The sequence below is a fragment of the Felis catus genome, chromosome B1 (assembly GCF_018350175.1).
Source record: "Felis catus isolate Fca126 chromosome B1, F.catus_Fca126_mat1.0, whole genome shotgun sequence".
Classification (NCBI taxonomy): domain Eukaryota; kingdom Metazoa; phylum Chordata; class Mammalia; order Carnivora; family Felidae; genus Felis; species Felis catus.
The window spans coordinates 136,879,446-136,895,921 of NC_058371.1; the positions used below are offsets into that span (position 1 = coordinate 136,879,446).

General features: G+C 43.3%; 2 protein-coding genes and 1 long non-coding RNA gene across 12 annotated transcripts in view; all 3 read left to right on the forward strand.

Moving 5' to 3' along the window:
- The window catches only part of HELQ (helicase, POLQ like), a 41,802-nt gene extending 36,644 nt beyond the window's left edge, over positions 1–5,158 (forward strand). For 5 of the 10 annotated variants that reach the window (XM_006930999.5, XM_023252975.2, XM_019829297.3 and 2 more), the window contains 3 exons: positions 610–723; positions 1,625–1,759; positions 4,948–5,158. In XM_006930999.5, the coding sequence (XP_006931061.2) occupies positions 610–723; positions 1,625–1,759; positions 4,948–5,052 (354 nt within the window). In that variant the 3' untranslated portion in view covers positions 5,053–5,158. Of the gene's footprint in view, positions 1–609; positions 724–1,624; positions 1,760–4,947 lie in introns of those variants that run through there. The other 5 variants (XM_019829298.3, XR_006596977.1, XM_019829299.3 and 2 more) reach the window with 3 other exon arrangements.
- Positions 5,159–12,936: 7,778 nt separating this feature from the next.
- On the forward strand, positions 12,937–13,629 carry LOC111556218 (60S ribosomal protein L39-like). Its single transcript, XM_045056162.1, has one exon. It carries the CDS (start codon positions 13,298–13,300, stop codon positions 13,493–13,495), a length of 198 nt encoding a protein of 65 aa, XP_044912097.1. The 5' UTR covers positions 12,937–13,297; the 3' UTR covers positions 13,496–13,629.
- Positions 13,630–14,142: 513 nt separating this feature from the next.
- On the forward strand, positions 14,143–16,234 carry LOC102902164. Its single transcript, XR_002741513.2, has 3 exons — positions 14,143–14,329; positions 15,071–15,189; positions 15,939–16,234. It is a non-coding gene; the product is annotated as an uncharacterized LOC102902164 (long non-coding RNA).
- The last annotated feature ends 242 nt before the right edge of the window (positions 16,235–16,476 follow it).

The following is a 16,476-nucleotide window of genomic DNA, read 5'->3' on the forward strand; positions in this document are numbered from 1 at the left end:
AATAGCCAGCTAATGCTGTTCCACGTATCACATGTGCTCACAATGACACTCCAAGGTTAGAAAGTGACCTTTAAAAAAAAACTATTCTAGAAAATCTCAAACATAAAATTAGACAATGTAATAAATACCCACCCAGCTTTAACAGTTATTGACCCAGGGTTTCCATTATTTTTATTGTCTTAAATATTGCTTCTGATATTTTTGCTGCTTTAAATATTGCTGCATGTTGCATCAGAATTCTTCCACATGTAATATTCTGTCTACAGGATAAATTCCCAGAGGTGGGAATTGTTTTCAGTCATTTGGGAAAGAAAAACTATCCATTCACTCGCTGGTGTTTTGATAAAAATGAATAGAACTCTTCTTACTGACCTATTTTTCAGTTTTTAATCTTCTTCCTCATCCCAAAACCACTTCATCAGATTCCTCTGTCTCTGCAGTGTTTCTTTAGAATAATTTTGCCTGGAATTATTGTTCATCTCCGGCTTACCCCAAGTTTCAGAACTTACATACGGAAACATCCTCTCTGAGCCCATTACCACACCAACCAAACTTTGAAATAACTTGCCAGATTTAAATTAATTCTGTATGTTTCTTTGGGTTCTGCAGGAACTTGAGGAGTTTTGGGTTTATAAAGCCCTTTTGGTAGAACTTACCAAGAAGTTGACTTACTGTGTAAAGGCAGAGCTCATTCCCCTCATGGAAGTGACTGGAGTTTTAGAGGTTAGTAGCTTCCCATCCCAGTTTCCCAACTGGGATGATTTCAACTAACAGGAAAATCAGATTTTACTCTTTTGTGAAGTGTTATCATGAGGTAGGTCATAATAACGGACTTATTCCTCATTTGCCATGAGAGTTGATTGTTTTTCTTTTTAAATAAATTGCTGCCATGGCCTCCCAGAAATCCACTGTTAATCTGGCAGCAGCCCTGATGAAAAATCACACTTGTGAAAATAGAGTAACAGTAGGGCTAAAACTGATACTCCCCAAGTATATGTGTGCTTCCATTCGTCCTTAGCATCTCTCCCTTCCTCCACTCGAATGACGAATTACCTTCTGTCAGGTTAGACTAGATGCTTGTTGCAGGAAGGGGTGATTTGGTGGCAACAAGGCTGATTTCCGTTTCCTAAGAGAGTGAGAAGAAAGCCTCCTCAGCTGGCTTCTCAGCTCTGTGTTTTTAACCAACTCTTGATTTCAGCTTATTCTGTTATTCAATCAGAAGCATTCTTCTGCTCGGGAACACACACGCGCGTGCACGCACACACAGACCCCAGTGGTCCCCTGAGTAGATGGTGAACACATTTTAAGGCTATTGGACTAGAACATGTTGATGGGGAGTCTGAACCAGTGCCCCTCACCTGAGTGCCTTAATGGGTTTCTCATTCCTGATTGCAACACACATCAGTTGACTTAAGCCACACAGAAAGCTATCTTGCAGTTTGGAACCACCCAAATTCATCTTTTAAAATTTCTCAGGGTTCTGTTGTGTTATCTCTTCATATTTACTTTATTACCTTCGTCTGTTTCTGTCTCTTGCATGTGAAATTTTTCCCTTCAGCAATTCACTTAATTGTTTTTCCTAATCCCAAATTCTGATCCTACTGATTTTTGTAATACCTTTTAGGGTCGAGCAAAACAGTTGTACAATGCAGGTTATAAAAGTCTAACGCACTTAGCTAATGCAAATCCTGAAGTGCTAATAAGAACAATCGATCATTTATCAAGACGCCAGGCCAAGCAAATTGTTTCATCAGCAAAGGTAAGCAAACAAACCATTTTTTTAACCTTCATGATATTTTGTAGTGTTATCGCCTTATACTTTGGACATAAAAACAAAAACATTTAACTACAAGACACAAAGGCATATACTCACAATATGTGGGTAAAAACTGTGCATCTGTTATGATACAAGGCTTCCTAAAAAGAGAAAAAGACCTCCTGAAAATTAGACAATCTCAAGAGTTCACTGAAGTACAAGGAAGGCTGGATCTCACGGAGTTCTGCCTCCTCATCTTTTTTCACAGAAGTCCTTTCCTCAGCATCCCCGACATCTGGCCTTCCCACTTTGAGCACCTACATTGGCATGGAGCTTACAACCTCAAAAATTAGGCAGTTCTATTTTTGGACACTTTGTAGTGTTACAAAAAACATCTCAAGATAATGAGGCTAAATGTTGCCTTCTTACAATGTCTACCATTACATTGTAAGTACTGTTCTGTTATCTTTGTTCATATGGCGGTTTTTCACATATTTGAAAACAGCTCTCTTTGCCTCCAAAGGTTTCTCTTTTCCGTTTCTTTCATCCATATAAAATAATCTTATTTTAGGTGATTTACTATCCTACTTACCCTTTTCTAGATGTAGGCCAATTTGTCTTGTTGACCTGTCCCCATCGTTATTGGACTTTCTTATTTTGGGGGGTATATCTGTCAGGCTGTAATTATTAGGAACGGAAACCACACAGTAATTTGAAGAGGAACGTTTAAAAGAAAGAATTAGTAACTAGTAACAAAGATTACTAGTTGGTTTCTTAGGGGTAAACAGAACTTTAACAAATATGGGAAGGAATCATGAGGAGCGTGTCCACCCTCACCACCCCCTGGGGATGGGATTCAGACTTCATTGGAGAGGGTGTGGCTGTGGCTCACTGGACAGCAGATAAGTTCCTTCGTTGTGTTGCAGCCGAGGCTGGCAAGCAGGAAACTGCTGCTGGGATGCTGACAAAACTGTCTGGAAACTCCCAAGGGTGTGCTGTTGAACTTGCTTGGAAACTAGCTTGAGTAACCATGACCTCAGGGTCATGAGTTCAAGCCCCACATCAGGCTCTGCACTGACAGTGCAGAGTCTGCTTGGGATTCTCTCTCTCCCTCCTTCTCTGCCCCTTCCCCACTGGTTCTCTCTCTCTCTCTCTCTCTCTCTCTCTCTCTCTCTCTCTCTCTCTGTGTCTGTCTCTCTCTCAAAAACTTAGTGGCTTAAAACAGCTATTTTATTTTGCTTATGTTTCCAGAATCCTAATTCTGGAAAGGTTTAGCAGCATGATTCGCACTTGGAGTCTCATGCAATTACAGTCAGATTTTGACTGGTGCTGTAGTCATCTGAAGGCTTGACTGAATTGGAAATCCAAGATGGCGCATTCACTTGGCTGGCAGTTGAAATATGGCTGTTATCTGGGGCTTTCAACTGGAACAGCTACATATGGCCTTTCCATGAGGCTTGGTTTTGTTATAGCATGGCAGCTCAGTTTCAAGAGGAAATGTCCAGAGAGTGAACATTTCAAGAGATCGAGGAAGAAAAGGCAGGACGTCTTCTGAACTAACCTCGGAAGTTGTGTAGTGTCACTTTTGCTGTATATTGTTTGTTACTAGAAGGCCATTAAGATCAGTCCAGATTGAAAGGAAGAGGAATTAGACCCCACCTGTACATGAGGGGAGTGCCAGATAATCTGCAGTCATCTGTAATGTCTGCTCTCTGGTCACAGATAATTTACATTTCTCTCACATGCAAAATATACTCATCCCTACAAGATTTATTCCTTTATGGCATCAGACTCAGGCTCAAGGTCTAATATTCTAAATCAAGTCTAGGTGCAGGTGATGTTCCTTGAGCACAATTTCACCGACAGATTCCTGGGGCACCTGGGTGGCTCAGTCAGTTAAGCGTCTGGCTCTTGACTTTGGCTCAGGTCATGATCTCACAGTTCGTGAATTCAAACCCTGAGTCAGGCTCTGCACTGACACTGTGGAGCCTACTTGAGATTCTCTCTCTCTCCCTCTCTCTCTGCCCCTCCCTTACTCGTGCTCTCTCTCTCTCTCAAAATAAATAAGCTAAAAAAAAAAAAAATTGTAAAAAAAAAATGGTTCTGCTGGAAATTGGCAGGTATTTTTAACTACAAGTAATTTGAAGCTGATGGTGTTCTCTGTATTCTAGTAATGCTGACACATGAGTTTTGGGCAGTTTACTTGGTCTTGTTGATCTGTATCGTTTTTAGAGGATCTATTGGGAGATTAGTTTTACGTGGCACCATTACCTCAGCTACTGGAAAGCTTACCTGATTGCATTTTAATCTCTTCTGTATATAATGCTATGTAATGCCACGCTTGGAGTGGGTTTGCCGTATGATTTTTTCCTCCACGTGATTTTGCGGAACTTTTTATTATAAAACTTCTGTAATAGAAGTGATGCAAATACTACACCCCAGTATACACAAAACCCAGCTGCACAAATACCAACACTCGATTTCTGGGCTTTTGTTCTTAAAGTTGTTGTTTTGGGTTTGGGTTTTTTTTTTTTTTTAATGATGTCTATACCCACTTACAACCCCAAGATCAAGAGTTGCACGTTCTACTGGCTGAGCCAGCCAGGCGCCCCTACTTGTGGTTTTTAAAAGAAAGAGGGAAAATCATTACTCAGCAAATATTCATTGACGTTTACTATGCGCCACGTTTAGAACTACTTTCTTGGCTCTTTATGTTTCTTTTGAAATTAGCCATGTTAATTTTAGGAGCTTGAATAAAATTTTTCTTTGAAACACTGATAGGTTTTTAAAAGATCGCATACTAAACTTTGAGGAATAATAAAAAGCATATATAAAGGATAACATTTTCAAGAGCTAATTAAATTTTTGCAAAATTGTCTTACATTTTATAGATTAAAAGTTAATTTTTAAGTGGCTGAGTCTTCAATAAAACAAATCTTTGAGGGTCTTAAACCTCCTTTATTTTTGGTGTACCAAGTGCAGTGCTCAGCTAAAATGGCTTTAACTCAATGCCTCAGCTTCATTTACTATAATCACTTGTTCTTAAGTGGCTATTTTTCAGTCTCATTATTAGTTTTAATGTCTACATCGCTGATGTATTAAGATTCAAGTATCTAATAGACGGTGGTAAAAATGTTCACAATTCTCTGGCAATGCATATTTTGGTCTCATGCCTTGATTTTTTATTGCAGATGCTGTTGCACGAAAAAGCAGAGGCTTTGCAAGAAGAAGTGGAAGAGTTGCTGAGATTGCCTTCTGATTTCCCCGGAATTGCCTCTTCCACCGAGAAGGCATGAAGCCGTCTGACAAGCATTTTCTAAGATGACTGACTCAGTAGACATATTTTTCTTAAAGACTCTCTATAATTTAAAAATGAAAAAATACATTTTAATTATACATTAAGAACTGTGGATGATGTTTGAATATACCTCTCACCCTTCCCACTAATAATCCATCTTCTTCAATACCTGCACGTTATTTCTCTGCTCAAAAATCTAGTGTCCTCCACAAAATGAGATCCAATTGCCTCAGCATATCTCCGGCCTGCCTTTGCTGCTAGACCTTTTATTATTCTCTTAATACCCCCTTTCATCAAACTGGACTAAATCCCAAAATTTTCCCACAATTTCCAAACTCTTCCTTTCCTAATTGCTTTAATGCTATACCCAGTGCATCTTTAATATGTACGGTATGCCCCAGCTGTCAACTAAAGATGCGCAAACACTGCCTCCTGGCTGAAATTGTCCAAGTACGTCCTGATCCCCACCGCATACATGCTTCTTTCCCTCCTGTAAGTATTCTGAGGTCTTCATTATGCCCATGTCCTTTTTCATACTGCTAGTTTGAAACCTTCTGGAGGACCAAGACCTTTTTTATCCTCTTTGGATGCCACCCGGCACTTAAGCCCAGTGTCACACACCAAGTAGGAACCTGTGCTAAGAATGAGTACTACCCGAATTAACAATTCAAAGATTCTCTTTAAACACAACTTAAGTCGCTCCTCATCAGGGAAATACAAATCAAAACCACACTCAGATATCACCTCACGCCATTCAGAGTGGCCAAAATGAACAAATCAGGAGACTATAGATGCTGGAGAGGATGTGGAGAAACGGGAACCCTCTTGCACTGTTGGTGGGAATGCAAATTGGTGCGGCCGCTCTGGAAAGCAGTGTGGAGGTTCCTCAGAAAATTAAAAATAGACCTACCCTATGACCCAGCAGTAGCACTGCTAGGAATTTACCCAAGAGATACAGGAGTACTGATGCATAGGGGCACTTGTACCCCAATGTTTATAGCAGCACTCTCAACAATAGCCAAATTATGGAAAGAGCCTAAATGTCCATCAACTGATGAATGGATAAAGAAGTTGTGGTTTATATACACAATGGAGTACTACGTGGCAATGAGAAAGAATGAAATATGGCCTTTTGTAGCAACGTGGATGGAACTGGAGAGTGTGATGCTAAGTGAAATAAGCCATACAGAGAAAGACAGATACCATATGTTTTCACTCTTATGTGGATCCTGAGAAACTTAACAGAAACCCATGGGGGAGGGGAAGGAGAAAAAAAAAAAAGAGGTTAGAGTGGGAGAGAGCCAAAGCATAAGAGACTCTTAAAAACTGAGAACAAACTGAGGGTCGATGGGGAGTGGGAGGGAGGGGAGGGTGGGTGATGGGTATTGAGGAGGGCACCTTTTGGGATGAGCACTGGGTGTTGTATGGAAACCAATTTGACAATAAACTTCATATATTGAAAAAAATAAATAAATAAATAAACACAACTTAAATATCACCTGTCTCCCATCCCTTGTTAGATTTATAGCTCGAATGTACGTAGCTGGTTATCTGTAGGAAAAAAGGTAATAAGTAGCAATGATTCTTTTTCCTTTTAGCTTTTTTTTTTTTTTTTTTTTACTGTTTATTTTTGAGAGAGAGAAAGACAGAGCATGAGCAGGGGAGGGGCAGAGAGAGAGGGAAACACAGAATCTGGAGCAGGCTCCAGGCTCCAAGCTGTCAGCACAGAGCCCGATGCGGGGCTCGAACCCACGAACTGTGAGATCATGACCTGAGTCGAGGTTGGAGGCTTAACCGACTGAGCCACCCAGGTGCCCCTAGCAATGATTTGGAGTACCGGACCAGTTTAAAGTTTCATTCACCTGAGGCATCCATTGGAAACTGCAAAAAGACCCACATTCTAAGTTCTTCGTGCCTTAACATCTTCGACTATCTTAACAGTCATTTACCTAGTAATTTCTATGTGCCAAGTACGTTGTAAGTCTTTCATGTGACTAATTTAATCCTAACAACAACACTGTATGGCTCATACTATTATTTCCATCTTACAGATGAGTAAACGGACACAGAGAAAACAACTTTCCCACGGAAACTGGAAGTTTGAAGCCCTAACTCTGAGGAGTTTTACAAGCCATCTAGCCTATGGCATCTTCCCAAACGTTTTTTTCTTTTTTTTTAATGTTTATTATTTATTTCTGAGAGAGAGATGGAGTGTGAGTGGGGGAGAGTTAAAGAGGAAGACACAGAATCTGAAGCAGGCTCCATGCTCCTAACTGTCAGCACGGATCCTGACATGGGGCTCGAACTCATGAACCATGAGATCATGACCTGAGCCGAAGGTGGATGCCCAGCCGACTGAGCCACCCAGGCGCCCCTTTTTTTCTCTCTTAAATGGGCATAAAGTGTGTTATCATAATTAAGAGATCTGTGTACAGCTACGAAAATGTAGGCTAACAACAATGTGAATGAAAAAGCCTAGCTGTCACAATGCTACATGCTAAATGATTGTCTTTTTATAGCATTGCCTGATCACACACAAAATTGGAAAAACTCCACAGGCAATAGACTGTCTACTCCATATAGAGTGCAGTAAGAGGCATTTGATTCTGTGTAACTTTGTAAGCACTTTGAGCATTATAATAACAGCCCACTGCCCATCCTAGAAGCTATGAAGGAATTCAACCTCATTTTGTTGAGATTTGTCAAAGCTGTTCAAAAGGTCAATGAAAATATCTAAATGCATTTAACTGATCGGTTTCAATATACTTAGCCTGATGCTTGACATGGATGGAAAACAAAAGGTGGAATGTTCGGTCCTTGTTTCTTACACAGTTACATGAACCGTGAGCCACTGATGGTAACAGAATGAGACAGTGTACCAAGGATAAATGCTTATAGGCACTAGAGGCAGAGAAGTGGAGGTGGAGTTTTTGAGAAAGACCTGGTGAAAGAGGCAGACCATGAGCTAGATGCTAAAAGGGCAAGGCAATTGGGAATGTCTAACACAGAGGGACAAGGGCGTTTGGCGGAAGGCAGACATGAAGGTGGTCTTCTAGCCGAGTGAAGGCTGCAAGCCACACCGTCTGGATATCTGAGCTCTTAAAGCAGTAATGAGATACCAAAAAACAAACAAACAAAAAAAAGCCAGCAGTAAATGGTTTGTGCTGGGCCATCTCTACTTTCTAATCTGGTGTCTCTCCTGATCCACGAGAGGCACTCTTGAAACATCTGATAGGGGGACACCTGGGTGGCTCAGTTGGTTGAGCGTCCGACTTCGGCTCAGGTCGTGATCTCGCGGTCCGTGAGTTCAAGCCCCGCGTCGGGCTCTGGGCTGACAGCTCGGAGCCTGGAACCTGCTTCAGATTCTGTGTCTCCGTCTCTCTCTGACCCTCCCCCGTTCATGCTCTCTCTCTGTCTCAAAAATAAATAAACATTAAAAAAAAATTAAAAAAAAGAAACACCTGATAGTGGTGTGCTCATGCGGCCATGATAAGGAAAGAGCCATACAGAGATCAAGTTCATAACCTTAGCCTTGTTAGCACTGCGATCTAACAACCCTTGCTCCCTAGGGCAAGAACATGTGGATTTGACTGTAGCAGGATTCTCACACAGAGAATCATGACACCAAGGCTTTTTTTTTTTTTTTTTTTTTTCCAGGAAGCAACTCTTTTCGTGCTGGTAGGGCTCAGTTGGGTCCACTGAAGAACTGAGCCCTGAATGCCACGTGGCGTAGTATTTTATACATTTTCTATTTCTTTGTCTCTCATATATGGTAACACGCACACATGCGGCCTGATTAGGTGGTCTCATGTTACAAGGTCGTGAGGGATGTTGTCATACATATATGCATATAGCCAGGTTGCCTTGAAGTTTTTTTTTCTCCCCTCAGGGAGGGGACCCTACCACCCTGACCTTTGTCAAAGATAAGCTGGCCGCTAGTTGAAGTGGCAAGGATAGACTTTATTCATTAATAACCACTGCAGTGGGGAAGAGGGCCCGTGTGAACTGAGCTCAACTTCTATCCATGCAGAGGTGACAGACGTATTAAAGCCAGAATGAAGGAGTAGGCAGGGGACCAAGCTGGGGTCCCAGCAGACTGGGATTACTCACTCTTGGGTGCTTATCTGGAGGAGAAGCAAACTCCTAGTATCTTTGTGACAGGAGGTAGTGGTGCAAGTTAGAGCAACCCGCCCGGCGCCTGGGAGGGAGAGCCTGACTTGTTTACCTGCCGGTTTGCTTTTCGACAGCTCTGGGTTCTTGAGCCTGCAGTTCTGGGTGGTGGAACGTCCGCATCTCAAAGCTGCAAAGAAAGGATTTACAACTGCAAGCTTTCTAAAGTAACTGTTTTGGGTGGGGGTGTTCCTGGGGCCTCTTTGTTACCAGGTTTGGGCTGAAACAGGAATTCCTCAGGCAGGTACTTTAAAGGGGGTTGGGGTCATCCTAAGCATGCAGCTTCCAGCAATTAGAAACTATGTGTATATTCAAGTCTGTTGGCAGGGGCTTCTGGGGGGCTGGGAAATGGATGGAATCATTTGTGCTGGGAGCCTGCAGGTTCTAGAGGTCAAAGTGCAGGCCTGGCCAAAAAGAGGGCTGAGAGGAGCCTATCTAAAGCATGGTCAAGGAGAGGATCTTTATCACTCTTTAGTTATGTTCAAATTGCACCACTTAGCCCACCTAGAAAAACTGCCATCACTAAGGTTGGTATTTGGGTTCCTTCTATCTATATTACACAACCTTAGTTCTTCTTTTTCTCAGCGTGACCACAGGGGAGGAGGAAGAGGGTTTTGCGTAAGTAATCCCAGCTCTTCAAATAGCTTTTTAGTTATCTTTCAAGACACCTGCAGCAGGAAGAAGCCTTTAGAAATTGGAATGACCTTGAACGGTGTCCTCTCCCCCTCACTTGGGCCTGAGCAGGTGCGGATCAGACTGACCTCAAAGGGGCTTGAACTTTTATAGGCAACAGGCTGCACTTTAGTTGTTCCAGCCAGTGCAGACATACTAAATCAAAATTAAATGTTAATGATGGTGGTGTCTGTGCCACTCTGCTGGGGAAACTAAAACGCAGAGAAACGAGGCTCTAACAGCTGTCAGTAATTGGGTCACCGCCTTCCCCTGTGCCCTGGTTCCTAGATTTACACCAGCTCCTACTATCATTAATGGCCCTGCTGTAAAAAGACTCATCTTTGCCAAGATGTTGGGCTGGAGGAACATGTGTTCCTGCAGGAGAAGCTGAAAGTCCTTGAGAGAAGCGCGAAGGACACAAGCCCACATCCACACACTCCTAGGAAAGGTAAGGACGGAAGCAGGAGAAGAGCGAGCTGGGCAGTGGCGGCCTCTGCTCTTGCGTTAGTGAGGGCAGGGCATGCTTTGCTATCTCTTCCTGCAGAATGAGCAGGTTCTAGCAGATGCTGCCAAAACTTCTTTCTTGTCAGTTCGGCAGAGAGCCTTTCCCATTATTTATCCCAATGCATAACTGGGATATTTCTGACTCATAATGGCTGGTGGTTTCATTCACAGTGGCTGGTTGGATTCCTATGTCAGATACAAGCCACTAAGCAGGCTAAGACTGAAGAATCCCGTTCCAGGTTTCTGCTCCTCCCTTGTGAACTTCAGTGATCTCTGGGGAAGGAGAAGGTGGAATCCCACCTTGCAACAGGTACCCTGGCTGGTCTCTGCTAGAATTGCAGGGCAATTGTCCCATAGGTACGATGGTTTCATTCCGTATCTCTGGGAAACACTTGTCACATCTACACTGTGAATTAAGAAGCTTCCAAGTGTTATTCGGGTGTTTCATGATGACCGCTCAGTTTGGTGTTGCTTATAAACCAACGTAAGTTGGTAGTTTTCATGTATATGACTGTCGGGGACATGGTGGAGGTGTCTCAAATACAAAGCTCTGCTCGCTATTTAGGCAGTACCACCAAGTTAGCAATTTAAGCAGACCCAGAAATGAACCACTGGGCTTGCTGTTTAAGGGGTGGGCATTGTTTCTTTCATAATGGAGGACTCGAGATGGGGCAAACGGTAAGGTAAGATCACAGGTGACCACAGAAAAAGAGATGGGCCAGTCGTTTGTGCGTTTGCTCTTAAAACCATTCCCTGCTTCTTGTTTCTCTGAATTTCAGGGCCCAGAGTCTGGATACTTCCTTTTCCCGGGCTCTCTTGCCCACCGGCCCTCAGTTAGGTTAAGCCTGTGGGGACCATAGGGAAAGAAAAAGTTTTCCTCGACCCTCCCAGGGTTCCTGGCTGGGGCTGAAAATTAAACCAACAGGGACAGATGAACAGGAGAAAAGCACACACATTTATTTAATATAGGTTTTATGTGATGCCCAAAGAAACAGTTAAGCCTGAGTATTTTTATGCTAGCTTTAACAAAGAGTAGGCAGTCGTGTAGAAACACGGCAGGTAAAAGAGTATGGGGTAAGTACAGCAGGGGAAACTTAGTAAGGCCTATTTGTTCAGGTGCTTCTCCGTGTCCCTTTGTCTTTGGTGATAAGGATGTCTTCTCCTGGGGTACAGGGAGGGCAACTCTCACATGGGGATTTTATTACCTGTTTTGGGAGAAGGGCAGAAGGAAATCCACAGTGACCTTACTGCTTCTGTTTTCTCAAACCCTTTCAGCTTAAAATATTCAATATGCTACGGTGTCATGTTTGACAGGAGCATGTCCTGAACCCCCTCAGGACCTGCTTGGAACCCCAGAGTTGGTATAAACCCCAGAGTTAACTTAACTTGAAGATATTTGATTCAACAGATACAGCAAGAAGCTCCCTCAGAACTTCCCTTACCTGACTAAAAGGAGAAACTTCTGAGAAATTTAACTTCCATGAATTCCTGCTAGGGGCAGGTCTGCTCCCAGGAGAGAGACGAAGAGTAAACCTACCATATTTCCCCTCTCTGGGGGAATTCCATGGTGGAAAGACCACCTGCACCTATATAAACAAACATCACGACACATTTTCTTATCTCTTATTTGTTCTTATCTCTTATTTGTTCATGTGTCTTTTTTTTTTTTTTTTTTTTTTTTTTTAAGAAGGCGTCATGCTCTGTGTGGAGCCCAACACGGGGCTTGAACTCATGACCCTGAGATCAAGACCTGAGCTGAGCTCAAGAGTTAGATGCTTAACCGACTGAGCCACCCAGGCGCCCCTCCATTTGTCTTTCTTAAAGAACTCTATTTGGGGCACCTGGGTGGCTCAGTCAGTTAAGTGTCCGACTTCGGCTCAGGTCACAATCTCGAGTTCATGAGTTTGAGCCCCACATCAGGCTCTGCGCTGACAGCTCGTAGCCGGGAGCCTGCTTCAGATTCTGTGTCTCCCTCTCTCTCTGCGCCTCCCCTGCTCATACTCTGCCTCTCTCTCTCCCAAAAATAAACATTAAAAAAAAAAAAAAAGAAACCTATCTGTTCTTCCAATAGAAGCTTTTTTTCCAGCCTCCCTTTCCCCTACTAATTTAGGTAAATAAACTCCCAAATTCTAACCTCCTCTTTGAGTTACTCCTCACAGCATTCTGGCATATAATCAGATTGCACACTCAAACTAACTCTGCCTTTTTTTCTTGTTAATCTGCCTTTCATCAGTTAAATTCTCAGCCCCCAGTTACTGAACCTGAGAGGGTAAAGATTTTCTTCTCCAATTTCTCCGATGAAAGTCACTGGGAGGCGATTGGGCGGCCTCTCTGGCCATGGCTCCCCCGAGGCTCCAGCTTCTGTCAGGCACCCCCTCTTCAGTCTCAGCTCCTCTAGCAGTGTGGCCAGTTCTGTCAGGAAGCAAGAATTCCTGTCCCCTTCATGGTCCTGCTAGCCAGACAAAGAATCAAACTGACATGAAACAGATTAACAGGAGAAAAATCATGTTTACTTACAGAGCTGGGGAGCATCCACATAGACATGGAAATTCCAAACACAGTCAGGCAGCATGAAGTATATATGTCATTCTGAACCAAGCAGAACGGGGTCGTCAAAGGTCTGGGTCTCCAAAGGGAAGGAATGGGGTCTTTAGGAAGAATGAAGAAAGGTAAATGTGTGGTAAACAAATGTTTGCTGGGCCACCGAGAAACAATGGGCCATGGAGGGCTTCCATCAAACAGGCCTTGCTTGGCTCCTCCCTGTCTACCACGCCTAGTTCACAGTATAATGTAGTTATCTAGGGTCACAGCTCTCCACCTGGAGCAGGTCCTCAATCCGAATTCCTTTTAGGTCTCTCCTCCTCTCCCATGGCGTGTGCTGCTGACTGTTTCTTGCCATGTCTTCTCACAAGACTTTCAGGATCAAGCGATTCCTGGCCAAGAAACCAAAAAAGCAGAATCGTCCCATTCCTCAGGGGATTCGGATGAAAACTGGTAATAACACCAGCTACAACTCCAAGAGGCGGCATTGGAGAAGAACGAAGCCGGGTCTGTACGGGATCGTACCTGAGGTGGCACACGTTTATGCCCCCTGAAGGTCACGTGTTCCTACTCCGTCACTCTGCAAACCTCCCTACTACCCGATCTGTTGTATCATGGAAAAGACTCTTCTCTGTTATTATGCTTCTGCACCTGTAGGTTGGTTCAGTAATAAACACGTGAGACCTTTTGACTGAAAATAATTAAATAAATAGAGAAATAAATAAATATAAATAAATACATTCTTTTTAGGCAGTTGTGGGGGGGAGGTAGGTAAAGAACTTTTCCGAATCTGCTGGGTCTTGATTGCTTTTAACTCAAAATAATCTTTATGCCAAAGTGGCCCATCTTGGGGTGGCCTGCCCTTGGCCCCTACTGTTCCCACCGATGGTGGTGGCTCTGGTTCCTGGCTTCCTGGTACCACCTTCTCCCCTGATCTCTCTAGTCCTACGGGTAGTAGCGGCTCTCTGCTGTTGCAAATATGTGGCTTGCTCCTCCTTCCCTTCTCCCCTATCCTTTCTTTGACTTTCCAAGTCTTTCAACACTTTTTTAAGCAGTTGCCTACATCATACTCCCTCAACTGGATTATCTAATATGGGCTCTGTTTAGAAGAGAATGTTAATAATCAGGTACATTTATGAAAATTAATACATTCATACTGGTACAAAATTATTAATGAAACTAAAAACTTTTTAAAATTTCACCAATGGCCCCAATAATGTATTTCCAATAATATTTTTTTCTGTTCCAGGAACCAAACGAAATTCCACATTGCATTTAGTCATCAGGCCTGCGTAATTAACTTTGGTTTCTGACAATTTATTGGTCTTTTCTTGTTTTTATGACCTTGACCTGAAGACCTCAGTCATTTTGTGAAAGGCCTGCACATGGTAGGTTGTTTCATATTTTCCCATGATTAGACTGGGGTAGTACATTTTTGGAAGAAATATCATGTGCTATAATACCCTCCTCATTGCATCTATCGGGAGGAGGGGACATGATACCATCCTTCATTATTGTTAGAGATGTTTACTTTGACTACTTAGTTCAGGTGACGTCTGCAGATCTTGACATTGTAGTTACTACTGGGACATTTCCATTCTCTACTGACTACAAGTGAGTCGCCCTGTCTACTTAGTTCATAACTTAGGGGAGACAGCTGTAGCTCCCGTTGCTTGAAGGCAAAGTATCAAGGTATTTGTGGAAATGTGTTAAAACCACCACAAAAATTAACTGTAAATATTTTGAGGTAAAATCTTTGCAACTAAAAAAAAAAAAAAAGAGGATTAAGACCCACCTCACGTCCCCATCCATTTGGGGAGAACGGAAAGCTCGAAGGGTCTGTGAGTGCTGTGTGCAGGTTGGCCACTAGATTCCCAGCCCCGGCTTTGATGACTCACATTAACAGACAACTCAGAAGCAATGGTTTCAGACATGGCTAGATCCAGGGCTCCAATTTTGTGTCCAGGATATTTTCGCCTTTTATCTTAATTCTGCTTCCCACTGAATTGCTTCCATTCTCAGTCAGCCTCCCCCGTGACGGTGGCCAGGCGGCTGCCTGCAGGATCATACTCTCACAGCCAGGCAAAACCATCCAAAAAAGCATTCCTCTTTCCTCTTTTTCACGATAGCCGGAAAGATAGAGTGCGGTGATTGACAAGGCCTTGGACACAAGACAAGCCCTGGAGCTACAATGATTCAGGTCAACCCTCCTCCCAGCATCACGAGGACTGAGAAAGAATGACCAGAGGTGCTGTGGGGGTGAAGGAGACTGGTGGCTGGGTGATACAAACAGAGATGTCTTCCACTAAGCGGACTGACCCTCAGTTCCACGGGATATCCGTGCTCAGGCCACAGCTCCAGCATGCCTCAGACAGGTGTAACTCAGGTAGTGAGGGCAGAAGGCTTGTTGGCATCCCAGCCCAGGCTCACCTACCTCTTTGGTTCATGTGTTTTGATCACTTGTCTACACCAGTGCTTTTCAACCGAGGGCGATTCCCACCCCCACTCCGCTTAGGATATTTCATTATGACCGAAGACGTTTTTAGTTGCCATAAGTTGGGGGAGGGGGTTGTCCTACGGGCATCTAGTGGGTGGAGAAGTCAGGATGCTGCTAAACATCCTGCAATGCACAGGCCCGTCCCAAACCACGCAGAATCATCTGCCCCCCAAAATGCTCATAGTGCCGTGGTTAAGAAACCCTGGTCTAGGCAATCGGAAAAAGAGTATGTTTCTGCTGTTTTGTCAAAGAGGAAAAACTGCGTACCTGACATTCACTGAATTACTCCCCCCCCCCCCCCCGCCTCATTATCTACCGAGTTAGGTGAATTGAGAAGTTACCCCACCGTATGTGTAAAGGGCTTAAAGATAAGGGGCTTAATTCTACCTTTTGGAAACAAGGAGAGAGACCTTCCTTTCCCTTTTCTTTCACAATTTCTTTCTCTGTTTTTCAAACGTCTGTAAATCTTTTTTTCTTCTTTTTTTTAATGGCTGCGTCAGCCTCTTGCCAGTCTCACAGCTCAGAAATGTGTCCCCGAGGACCAAGAGCCATCTCTATGAAATGTACTCCTCAAGGAAGATGGTGCCCTGCCTCGCAGTTTCCTAGGAGAAGACAAACTTAACTTCAACTATCATCTGAGTTCACGTTGCACAACCTGCCGAATGTCACCGGGGCATCCGCTGAGCTGTAAGGGCGCAAGATTTCCCCCGCTGTCTGCCATCTCTTTAGCAGATGGCCAGAGATGCATATCACATTCTGGTTTAATGCTTATTCAATAAAAAAATTATTTTCTTTCTCTTCTTTGTAGAGAGGTTTTCTGAGTTGAGAAGACATTTCACTTTTCATTACATTTCCACAACACATGCTAGTTTATTAGAATAGTTAAAAAGCAAAGTCTGTCAGAGATGTGGACACGCATTCCTCATTTCCCAATAAGGCTATTTGACCCCAATTTATTCTTCTTTTCTTTTCACCTTCATTCAGTTCAAGATTAAGTTCTCTGTTGTATCAGTGTCTTAGAACTTGCCCTTAATCGAA

Coding starts and splice junctions, on each gene's coding strand:
- LOC111556218 (XM_045056162.1), top strand. CDS start 13,298: ATGTCTTCTCACAAGACTTTCAGGATCAAGCGATTCCTGGCCAAGAAA.